Below are 12780 nucleotides of genomic sequence, written 5' to 3'. Positions count from 1 at the left end.
TCAAGGTGCAAACATGGGCTACTGCACTAGTCCCCATGGTCCGTGTAGTGATGGTCTCCTGCCCTTTCTTTCTCCCATCAGCCCTGCCTTGAGCTTCACCTACCCTTCTGCGCCTGTGTCTCTCCACGTGCATCAACAAATCTTAAGCCGACAGCAGAGCTTAGGCTCGGCCTTTGGACACAGCCCTCCGCTCATCCATCCTGCCCCAACATTTCCAACACAGAGGCCTATTCCCGGGATCCCAACGGTTCTGAACCCTGGCCAGGTCAGCTCTGGCCCTTCGGAGTCCTCACAGGTGAGAGAGAGACAGCTCGATGAGCTGGTCGGTCTTGGTAATCGTAGAGGAGAGCTGTGCCACTGTGCCAGCTCTTCTTGGGCACGGTGCCCTGGCATTCTCAGCACTTCCATACTACATGCAGCCTGTCCTGCCATCTCAGGGCTCTGGTCTTCCGTCTTGGTGAAGATGCTGTGTGTGTGCTCCTCAAGAAACAGCAGCTTCTTCCACCAGAGTCCATTGACCCTCGGGGGAAATGTGGCTACTTGATGAGGCTGCACTCTGAGCCGGTGCTGTCTCTCCTCCCCCCCCCCCCAATAGAAATGCATTCAGGAATGTGTGGTTCTCATTTGGTCACTGTCCACTGGCGCTTCGAATTGTGTGATACTCCAGAGTACGAATACAATTGTTCTTTTCTCCACACGGATCGTGCTGAGGGAAGAATCTGATGCTCTAATTAAAGAACGTTGCAAACAGTTCGTGTTGGTTTCCTACCCTCCTCACAGCTTTGTTCTTTTGGAACTTGTGAAAGTCCAGGCCCCAGTTCTATTCTTCCAGCTCTTATTTTTATTATTTTTTAATATTATTTTTTTATGGTAAGAATCATCAATTTATTATTTAAAAAAATATATATATATATATAATTTTTTTATATCTTATTGATTTTTTACAGAGAGGAAGGAAGAAGGATAGAGAGTTAGAAACATTGATCAGCTGCCCCCTATACACCTCCTACTGGGGATGTGCCTGCAACCAAGGTACATGCCCTTGACCGGAATTGAACCTGGGACCTTTCAGTCTGCAGGCCGGCGCTCTATCCACTGAGCCAAACCGGTTAGGGATAAAATATATTTTTATTGATTTCAGAGACGAAGGAAGAGGGGGAGAGAGAGAGAGAAACATCAATGAAGAGAGAGAATCATTGACTAGATGCCTCCTGCATGCCCCACACCGGGGATTGAGCCCGCAACCAGGGCATATGCCCTTGACTGGGATCGAACCTCAGGTTGACGCTCTATCTACGGAGCCAAACCGGCCAGGGCTATTCTTCTAGCGTTTAAACTCTAGGGAGTTTATGCTCATGAGGTAAAACTAGGAACTGCCTCATGAATGTATTTTCTGCTACCGCGATGTTGGAACATTATCATGAGTGATTGTTCCAGTGCCAAACAAGCCTGCTTCTCTCCAGTTGCAGGTTTTAGCAATAGTCCTGCTCTTGATTACAACTTAACCTTTGTCTCTGTTCCTGCAACTGTGACCGGCAGAACAAGCCCACGAGCGAGTCTGCGGTGAGCAGCACTGGCGACCTGATGCACAACAAGCGATCCAAGATCAAACCTGATGAGGACCTCCCCAGCCCGGGGCCGCGGGGGCAGCAGGTGAGGCGCCTGGGCTCTGCACTGGCAGAAGGCCAGTTGCAGAGTTGGACTCAGTTTCTTTTTCCAGCTCAGAAGCAAACACAACAAGTGCAGGAAGCTGTGTGAGGTATGAACTATGGTTCACTGAGTAAGTGGTTGGGTTTATGTGTTGCTGACCATCGATGTGACCGGGCTTCAGTCCCTAATCCCGACCTTGGGCCTGAATTGTGAGCTCCTGGTCCCAAGCCTGAGCTGGGCAGAGCTAGTGATGTTCTCTATACCAGTCACGTTTTTATTCTTACTTTGCCACTTCCCACTTGGCAAGAGAGCCTGGGGAACAGGGAGGGATCAGGCACAACTCACCTCTATTCTAAGGCAACTTAGATTCCAGTCCTTTACTCAAAGTCCTGAAAGGATGAGGTCCTCTGAGCCTCAGTTTAAAGATGTGTTTCTCACCTTCTGGGGTCCTCTCCCCTGACACAGGAAAGAGGTCAAGGAATATCAATTCCCAGAAATAAGGGTTGGACAAGAATCTGGACATCCACAGGATCTGGATCTTGCTATGGCCAGGCTGCTTCAGCCCCAACCTCAGACCACTTTAGCGCAAATTTTTGTTTTAGTGACAAGCTCTTTGAAGATGGAATGATTGGGTGTGGTGGGTTCTGAAAGTCATCCTTTTGCATTTTGCTAGTCGACATCCTTTCTGGTCACACCTCAATGCTTGTATAGTTTTTCTCATCTAGCCCCAGATTAGAACTCGAATCTACACACCTAATTGTCTCCCAGAATTATAGAAATTCTTTGTATTTAAATTGCTACAAAGCTGCTTAGAAGACTAGGAAAGACTAGCCCCACTCCCCTCCCCCCGCCCCAAGTCCAAAGCTTTAGATGCCGTGGTTCTACGGCAGAGAGTGCAACATTAGACATCAGAAGTTGAACCAAGAAGACATTATTCCTATAAAATCCACAAAGTGCCTCTTAAGAGCGGCCTCCAAGGGCAAGGAAAGCAGAATTAGAATTACTGGTAATCATTTCCCTGGATTCCAAAATATGAGAATAAACATTAATATACTGAAAAGAATTTAACCAAAAGAGAAAGACCCATCTTTTGGGTAAAGATGACATCATCTAGTTTAATTGCTTCTCTTATGAGATGACATTTTTAGTTGTTGTTTTCACCGTCGTATTCAAGGATAGCGGAGTTTGCCTCAACTTCTTATCATCGTTATGGTTTGGACTGTTGTCCTTAATCACAAGTGAATAATCTCGGAAGGTGTATTTAGTGACTCTGAAAAAATACACACAAATGATTCCATATGTTTGACTTCTTCCATTCACAAAACTTAGTTAACAGACCTGGACTGTTTTATTTTCATTGAAAAATCTGCATCAGGGGGAAAACATCTAAATTAAATTTTTGTCTTTTTCTTCTTTCATTGTCTGATTTTTTTCTCTTCCTTCCCCTCGCCTATCAGGAACAGCCGGAAGTAACCACCCTGGTGAAGGAGGAAGGGGACAAAGATGAAAGCAAGCAGGAGCCTGAAGTCATCTATGAGACCAACTGCCACTGGGAAGGCTGCACCCGGGAGTTTGACACCCAGGAGCAGCTGGTGCACGTAAGTGAGAGCGACTCGCCAACTGCGCTTTCCAACTACGTGCCCTTTCTGCGGGATCAGCTTCCCTGACCCTGCACTGCGTCGAGTTTCTTAGCTAACAGTGCTCCGAACTGGAGAGCCCTTTATGACTTTCTGAGAATAAAGAGAACTCGGAGCCCTGGTGCCTGACCTGTGCAGTCAGCTAAAGCTTCGTGTAAAATTCAATAAAGTCTTCGATAGAGAGTGTAATGACTCTGATCCTGTAAGTCAGAGAACACTATTTTGAGTTAGTGACTTGGATGATTATTGAGTAATAGTAAGCTGGACATGAATTATGATTAACCTTTAACCAAGTTTGAGTCTCCTTTCCAAGAGTAACAACAGAAAAAATTATAGAAGTGGGGGATTCCTTTTTTTTTTTTTTTCCATTCTACTTTCCTTTCCCAAGCCCTCAGCACTTCAGGAATCTCCCATTGTTTTATGCAGCAATTAGTACTGTATGTGAGATAGGTGGATGCTTGGGGCAAGCCATTAGCAATTTCTTGACTTGAGGCCAACCCTTGTCAGCCTAATAGTTTCATGGAAAAAGAGATGTGTATTGTGCAATGATGTGTATTGTGTTTAATGATGTCTGTTTTTGAAAGCTATAGTATGGTCAGGTTGAGAACCTTCTCTTGCCATCCCATGTTCTGAAATCTTTCTCCCTTATTTATGCCCGTGTATTTTTTCAAATACTGCAGCGCTCCCCACCCACTGCTCATACCTGATGAACCACATGTCCTTTGCCAGTGTTTCATTTTATTTGGCACTTTCTCTCAGGCCTGTGGAGTCTCCCTGACAAATGTGAGCAGGAGCAACTGAGATGGAAGGGCATTTAGAAAATCAAGAAGAAGAAAAAAAAGAGGTAGCTCACACACTCAGTGCAGAAAGACTGGGTCCTGTGGAGGCATTGAGGATGGTTTGCTCAGTGTGGCAGCTTCAGAAGCGTTTAATCTGATGGAACAGCTTTTATTTCGACTCCCTAACCTCCATATGCACACTCATCCTCTTTTCTTTCCCAGTAACTTTTTATTTTTCAATAACCCATAGTTCTTGATAACTCTCCTCTATTTAACCGCTGAAATGATAAAATTCCTCACACATCCCACATGTCTTATAGGCGGCATGAGCCTTTGAAGTGTCTCTTCTGCACCATGGCTCATCCTGGGGAATATGTTTCACACATTGCAGTTTCGTTATCGTGTTGAATGTATGATTTGCTGGTTTTGCGATCGGTTATGTGCAGATTGTTTTTAGGATTTAACAGGACCTCAGCAGGGTTGTTCTCCCCTCTGTTTCTTTTTCAACCCTGTCTCCTTGTAATGGTATAGGGAGAATTATAGATTTCTCAGCACAGCAAGAAACCAGAAAATCAGATGGTTTTAATTAAGGTATATTTCCAAATTTTTCCATGAACTTCATTTATTTTTTTCTCTTTAATTTGATGCAAGTGTTATTTTTCAGCCAAGCCTGATTTAATGGCCCTTTATTCTTGCTGACTGTTTTTAATGGAAACCACAGACATTGTCATACTAAAAGGGGGAAAAGAGGTTTTGAATTTTTATTTTAATGTGGAGAAATATTCCCCAAAATGAGAGTGTGCCAAAAATACTCTTGAGCGATATAATGAGTGCCCGACGTAAATGAGGGAATTGTTCGGGTAACAACTGCCATCAGAGACTAGATGTTGGCAGTGCTTGTTAAAGTGTCCTTGTGAGAGGCGACGCCACCGTCTCCTGGCTCCTTGTCTGTGGATAAGTCACTGTAGTTCCCAAGGGGGGCTCTGACTGTGGATCAGCCATTATCAAGTGCGGAATGAAATAAGAGCCTACATTTCATTAGGGGGCGTACATTTAAAGGGAATTGTGGTGGCCAGCCGGCGGAGCTCAATGGTTGAGGGTCGACCTATGAACCAGGAGGTGATGGTTCGATTCTCCATCAGGGCACATGCCCAAGTTGCAGGCTCAGTCCCCAGTGTGGGGTGTGCAGGAGGCACCTGATCAATGATTCTCTCTCATCATTGATGTTTCTATCTCTCTTCCCCCTTCATCTCTGAAATCAATAAAAATAAATTAATAAAATGAAATAAAGGGGATTTGTACTGACTAGAGGCCAGGCATGAGGTAATAACTTAAACTTTGTGCTGCCTACTGAACATGAAGGCTGTTTCAAACCAGTGAATATTGCAGGTTTTTGTATTTCATCTCAGTGGCGGAAGGTTTTAGGCAGTGATATTATTTCTAACAGAGAGATCTGAGTAGCTTTAAGGAAAGGCTGCTTAAACTATCAATTAAATGACCGCCATGTTTTCTGTTTTGTTATAAACATATGAATGAATTCAGTAATTTTTTAAAAAAAATTCCAAATAGCTCGAAGAAATTTATGTCAGAATTAGAAGGAAAGTTAATATATTATCTGCTTGACATTAATTTTAGTCTGATAAATTATATGATTAAATAAACTTGTTAAGTGAATTAAAAATGATAACTTACAACAGCATAAATAAAGATACTAGTTTATATCACTTACTTGCTACCTTTTTACTTGTTATCTGAAGTATGGAAATTCCAAATTTGTGCCTTTAAACTGATTTTACTTTGCATGACATAAAAGCACTTTCATACTCCTGGGTATATCTGGTAGCATTTGCAGTGGCCTGGTGTATAGAATAGGTGCTTTATTTTTTGTTGATTGAATGAGTAGGTACTTCAAGTCTACCTAATTATGGCACTTTGATGGTAGATGGAAATAATATCACTTGCAAGAGCCACTTTTTTTAGGGATAAAAGGAAACATTAACTGCTTCCGTTCTTACGGTTTCCCTTGGAGAGAGGACATTCTCTGAATTAGTTGAATTTTCATGGTACATACAACCAAGAGGCAAGGTGTTAAACCATTCTGATGCTGTGCCATATTTATAGCCATGACCCATTCTTTTTTCCCCCTCTTACAGTTAATAGAAAGATTCATGATTCTTCATGGTTGTCTATCTAGTGTCTGACAGTCCCGACTGCCTGCTAAAGCAAGTCACTATCTATAATTGATATCCTTCTGTGGAATAGGGTGCTGGCTGCAATTGAAGGGCTTTGCTGAAAGCTCTTAAATCCTGACAAGTTCTCCCCTTGTTCTGGTTCAGTCGCTGAGCTGCACAGTTGGAATTCCAGAGTCATTTGAACTTAGTGCAAAAGGGAGACATGTGTTTCACATTAGCAAATCACAAAGTTGAAGGAGAATTAGGGAATTGGCTGACTCTGCCCGCCAGGTAGTCTCATTTCCAGGGTAATGCACTCCATGTTCTCTTGAAAAGATTACCTTGTCCCATTACTGTCCGAACAGATGGACTAAGTATTGCCTTTCCCTTCTCCTCCTCTTTATTTCAAGGCCCTGTCCTTCTCCAATTGTGTGTTTATGCTACTTTTGCTGGGGGGTCTTTATCTCTGGATGTTTAATTAATTTCTCTTCCCAGCAAGATAATTATAATTGGATTTAGTTACTCTCAAGCTAGCATTAAAACTGTCATAAATTTACTTCTGTGCCCAGAAGCTACGAAGATAGATATATATTTTTGTTAACTAGGTTTGTGTTGTACTTTGTTCTTCTCTTGGTATCAGTTAAAATAGAAGGCAACAGAGCATAAGAGGGATATCTAGAACAAAAGTTAATTAATTTAAAGTACCTTTAATTAAGACTGCATTTATTATTGATTTGTTAAGATGCTGTCTCTTCCCTTGACATCTAAAAGCACATATTCTAACATCCCCAAATAAATGGAAAAATTCACATTTTCCCTTCAATTCTAAGTTAATTAGACCCTCTTTTTGCTGTTGTGCATTATATATTACAAAAGTCATGAATCTTACTTTTACATTTGTTGAATAGCCGCTCTCAAAGTGTTGTTTCTGTTTTGTGTGGTTGAGTTGAGCTTTCGTTATTCAGTAAAACAACTCAGATCTGCCTTTTGGCCTGGCTTCTCTCATAGATGCGAGGGCTTGCCAATCCTTGCCTGTCCCTCTTGTGTTAATCCTGTCCTAACAGTCAGTGCATCTTTGGCGCTGGGTAGTGCATCTTTGGCGCTTGGGTGACCGAGAGTCTGAAATGCGCACAGCATGCACACACATTAGTCTCAGGTTCTTGGAAACGGGCCTGCTTTTTGCTGAATGATACTGTGTGTATACCACAGGTGTTTTGAGAGGCTTTTTAAAAAGAAGAAAGGGAATAAATGTGAAGAATGTGCGCCTCATTGTGGGTCACCACTGCTGAGTGGCTAGTTATACTTGAAAACATGGCTGCTCGGAACTGAAAGACTAAGAATTGTATCATCACCCTGCCTAATGCCACCTGTTTGATGCATCGCTGCAATTCCATACCCTCTATTTCGAACCCTCTCTATCAGCTTAAGAAATAACAAATTATAAACAAAATTTCTTTCCAAAGGTCTTTAAAAGGTCAAGTTATTTTTTTAATAGTTTTATTCACTGCACCATCCCCAGCAGAATGACTGTGGCTATTACACTGTAAGGGTTTGTGTCTCTTGCCGGTGGGGCTGGATGGCAAATTACATGAGTTGTGGGTACATCAGCCCCAGCTTGAACTGGGTGGCATTTCAGGCTCTGAACTCCTTCCTCTACTTTTTTAAAAAAATATATATTTTTATTGATTTTAGAGAGGAAGGAAGAGGGAAAGAGAGAGAGAGAGAAACATTAATGATGAGAGAGAATCATTGATCGGCTGCCTCCTGCACGCCCCCTACTGGGGATCGAGCCCGCAACCCAGGCATGTACCTTTGACCAGAATTGAACCCGGGACCCTTCAGTCCATAGGCCAATGCTCTATCCACTGAGCCAAACCAGGTAGGACACCTTCCTCCACTTTTAAGCATGGTGTCAGAATTCACCTTTTTGTACACTGATTAACCACCTACTTGGATTTCAAATGCTTTCATGTGCTGTGAATGTTGACCTCTAAAATCATGCTGAAGTTGCCTTTATTGAAAGAATACAGTTATAATCCCCATTGCTACCATTTGAAAACAAATTTCTATACATTGGCAGCATGAAAATGAAGGGCTTTCTTTTTAATAGCGTAGAGATTTAGATAAAAAGAGAGCACATCTAATCTGTGAAGAATGGATGCATCCCAGCCAACACGGGGAAAAGTTAAGATGTGGTGAAGACATTATTTTCGTATTAATATCATGATCCTAAATTTGCATTTTAAATGTTTTCCATCTAATTTTGATCCCTTTGTTAAGGTTGCATTGTATATCCTTACCTAAGAGAAAATTGAGTCTAAGATGTGATAGGGGGTCTCAGATACGAGGCTGAAATTAGTTTTGTGTGCACATAAAATGTGAAACGAATGAGTGGAGATTTTGATCTTATTTTCCCTACATGGAGTTAATAGTTAATTTACTTTAATTATTTGGAAATACTGCATGTAAAATATAGACTAAGAACTTCCAACTTCAAAGCCGTTCTTTGACAATTGTGCCTCAAGGGTCACTTAAAAAAAAACACACAAAAAAAACTCACTGACTAAATTGCACCTGCAGAAATTGTTCCCATAAATACACTCAGGAGATCAGACTGAGTTGGGGCCTTGGAGGGCTGTGTGGCCCACCACTGAAAGCCTCCCAGGGCCGCGGGAATTCTGAGTGGCAGCTCCCTCTCTGCTCTGACCCTTGGGATGACCTCCTTGGAACTGTTCGACCCTTTAGAATGTTATTTTCTCACTTATCATACTGTGAAACAGCCGTGAAAATAAATGCCGTCCCCAACATCCAAGGCCAAACGGAGATCACATGCGGCCGGCCTAATGAGAAACAGACAGAGGGCCTAAGAGCCTTCATCCCTTTGTTTTATGTTTTTGTGTTTTGCACGGGTGGGTGAGGGGGGGGGGGGAGTGGGGAGTGGTCCTGTTCGGTTCTGTGGCTTCTGCATGTCAGCTCTAAGGCTTATTTAATAGTCATTGTTGCTGGACTGGGACATGCTCTTAACGGAAGCAGAGGCCCCATTCTGCTCCCCAGTCTGTGTCTGTCTGATAGGTTTTGGCCGAGGCATTTCGCCTCCTGATCCTCGGTTTTAGTAAAAGCTCGTGGAGGATTTGAATTGGGTAGTCTTCAGGATAGGGACGGTAAACAGGTTTCATCTTAAGTGCCATCGTATTGGCTGGCAGTCACCTGGAGTTCTGTGATGGGCTGCCCCCTCCTCCTCCCTCCGTTTCAGCCATGGAGCTGGGGTGCGGATGTGCAGCCAGTAATGGATGGATGCCTCCAGGTAGTGTTTGGAAGGAGTAGATACTTGCCACCTCTTTCCCAGGGTCTAGTCCAACCCTGTAGATTAAGTGCCCTCCAGAATAATTGTGGTTAATTTTTCTAAGGGGGTGGTATATTAATTACTTGGGGTAATTATTGAATTATTAAAATGTTCCCTTTATAATGTGCCTTAACCCCTGAATGAAGAGTAACAAATCAATATTTTGAATAAGATATAACTGGTACAGAGGAATTAATGACTTAGTTACTTCCTTAAATTTGCTGAGCTGTTTTATACCCCCTGAAATGTTTCATGGCATGTGCCCCCTGAAATATTTCATCAAACTCTTCATCCAAGTAACTGTTTCTGCTATTTGGGGAGGATTTTCCTATCAAAAGCTTATTGATCGGTTCTGAATGATACTTTAGGTGAATTTTAAGATTCTGCCAATAATTAGCCCCCTGGGATAGTCTCTAAGGACACACTTTATACAAAAGGGATTGGGTTGCATACTTCGTTGACATGTAGCTGCCGATAGCAGGTCTGGCCAGCATGATGTGCCCTCTTGTTTATCAGGAAAAGTATGAGCTGACATTAGTAGATGAGCTTTCTCTCAACAACTGCTCACCGGAAGTGAGCCAGGAGCAGCCTGCATGCTGCCCACTGCCCCAGCTTGGAGGTGGACACATTGCCAGCAGGACTTAGACAAGGTGCTCCAGGACTGGTCATTCTCATTGAGAGGGGTGAGAAGAAAATATAAAAGCATAATGAACAGTAGGAGGCAGGATATAATGAAGACAAAATTGTACAGTTGAGATGCTAGGGGCTCAGAAGAGAGAGAAGTACACGAGGGTTACCCAAGAAGACTTCTGAGAAACAGGTGGGAAATATGGTTATGGTCAAAGCAAAGCATGGAGGTCAACTTTTGAGGCATGATGATGGTGATGGTGATGGTGGTGATGATGGTGATTGTGATGGTAATGGTTCTGTAAGAAAAAAATAGTGCCCAATCTGAAAGAATTCTGTGGCTTACCACTATTCTCCTGCAACAACAGTACGATGTGTTTCAAAGCTGACAGACCTGAGTGCAAGGCCTACTCCTTCACCCTAGACACTGCACATTTTCCCTCCCTGTGAAATAAGGATATTAACGGTACATACTGGAATAGTGATTATTCTTATAAAAGTGAAAAGTGTAAGGATATTTACCAGTTGCCAGGTTGGTGTTTGGGCAGTGTATGGGTTGGCATGTCACCACGAAATTAATAATGACATAAAGATACTGACTAGCCCCCGGCTCATGAAGCCATGAGACAGAAAGACTGGAGAGGTTTCTGGGTTCGTTCCTTGTGCTTCAGATGGCTCCTTACACTCGCTTGTGCTATTCTGAGCATCAGGGCCTCATCCTCCTATGTATTCTGTTATCCTGACATCCTTCTGAGACTTCTGCTTGATAATCACTCTACACCAGTGGTTCTCAACCTTCCTAATGCCGCGACCCTTTAATACAGTTCCTCATGTGGTGGTGATCCCCAACCATAAAATTATTTTCGTTGCTACTTCATAACTGTAATTTTGCTACTGTTATGAATCGTAATGTAAATATCTGATATGCAGGATGTATTTTCATTGTTATAAATTGAACATAATTAAAGCATAGTGATTAATCACAAAAACAATATGTAATTATATATGTGTTTTCCGATGGTCTTAGGCGACCCCTGTGAAAGGGTCGTTTGACCCCCAAAGGGGTCACGACCCACAGGTTGAGAACCGCTGCTCTACACCAAGGCTTCTCATCCTGGGCACATTGGGGCAAGAAATCTTTGTTGTGGGGCCTGTCCTTTGTGGGACTATTAGCAGCATTGCTGACCTCTGCCCACTGGATGCAAGAGTGCCCTCCCCCATCATGACAACCCAAAATGTCTCTAGACATTGTCAAATGTCCCCTGAGGGGCAAAATTGCCCCCAGTACTGCCCATACCTTTCCTCATACAGTGTGAAAAACAAATAAACAAAAAAGTATATTTGTGATTAAAGATAAATTTTCTCTTGCTTAAATATGCTTTAGACTGATCAGATTTAAGAGAAAAAATAGCCTCATTAAATAGTCCTAGCAAAAGGCTATTTAATATATATGTAGGTGGTGTGCTGTTAAGCATGTGTGTATATGGTACATACTTGTGTGTGCATGCATGTGTGTGTGTGAGTGTGTGTGTAAATTGGCAGAGCTTAAATTTAAAACCACATTTGCTAAGGTTAGGCACTTAGTGCTCAATGAGGCCTAATACCAGCCAGGCCCTTGGTCTTGGTGGAGAAATTCCATCTTTTTTTTTTTCCACAGACCAAGGGAAGTCATTCAGACTTCAGCTTCTGAGATCATGGCCAGCAGGATTGGAGATCAGACTCCTGCTTTGACATAAAACAGAGCACCAGGAACAGAAAGCAATTTTCTAAGCAAGGACTTTTTGAAGATTCAGGGACATTTAGGCTTTTCTGAGATTAGCTAAATACTGCCGTAGATGGTTTTTATTTTCATTTCTAGAACAATTAATGTTGGCATGAGAATAGAACTATTGTGGCATATCCTCAAAAGACTAAACTACTCACCCCCACACCCCACCCAATTCCTGGTAAAACTAGCATTAATCAGTGATCAGAGTGTGAAGAGAGCATTGGATGGTATGTTAGAGGTTTATCTTCTATTCCTATATCTGCCAATAGCTGTTTCTGACTTTGAGTAAGTTACCCTGCAACTTCTGTTTTTAAATTTGTTGTGTTTGTGAGGACAGAATGAGATCATGTCATGGAAGTGCTTTATCATGGAAGTGTAGATTCCAAGTTACAGCATTATCTATATCTATATCTATCTATCTATCTATCTATCTATCTATCTATCTATCTATCTATCTATCTATATAAAAGCCTGAGCAGTCGCTATGACGTGCACTGACCACCAGGGGACATGTCCAATGCAGGATCTGCCCCCTGGTGGTCAGTGCACTCCCACAGCCAACCTCCTGTGGCTGGCCAACCTCCTGTGGCCCCTCCCCCCAAGTCGGCCAACCTCCCATGGTCCCAATTACCAGCCAAGCCGAGGGACCCTACCCATGCACGAATTCGTGCACCAGACCTCTAGTGCAAATATAAGGAAGAATGGACTTCAGAGGAAGTTGTACTAGTAAACTTAATTAATTGAAGAACATAGAGATTAAGAAGACTTAAAAAGGAGTATATAGGTATGTTTTTCATTCAGTTGT

At 42.6% G+C, this 12780-nt stretch overlaps 1 protein-coding gene across 5 annotated transcripts in view; it reads left to right on the top strand.

Annotated features, from left to right (window-relative positions):
• Positions 1-12780, top strand: part of GLI3 (GLI family zinc finger 3) — a 274791-nt gene that overhangs the window by 203080 nt on the left and 58931 nt on the right. For all 5 annotated transcript variants that reach the window (XM_059655751.1, XM_059655750.1, XM_059655749.1 and 2 more), the window contains 3 exons: positions 82-295; positions 1540-1653; positions 3108-3248. In XM_059655751.1, coding sequence (XP_059511734.1) covers positions 82-295; positions 1540-1653; positions 3108-3248 — 469 coding nt within the window. The remainder of the gene's footprint in view (positions 1-81; positions 296-1539; positions 1654-3107; positions 3249-12780) is intronic.

The sequence above is a fragment of the Myotis daubentonii genome, chromosome 10, assembly GCF_963259705.1.
Source record: "Myotis daubentonii chromosome 10, mMyoDau2.1, whole genome shotgun sequence".
In the NCBI taxonomy this organism is placed as follows: Eukaryota; Metazoa; Chordata; class Mammalia; order Chiroptera; family Vespertilionidae; genus Myotis; species Myotis daubentonii.
Note: the sequence above shows the minus strand (reverse complement) of the source record. Positions and strands in the feature narration are given on the sequence as shown.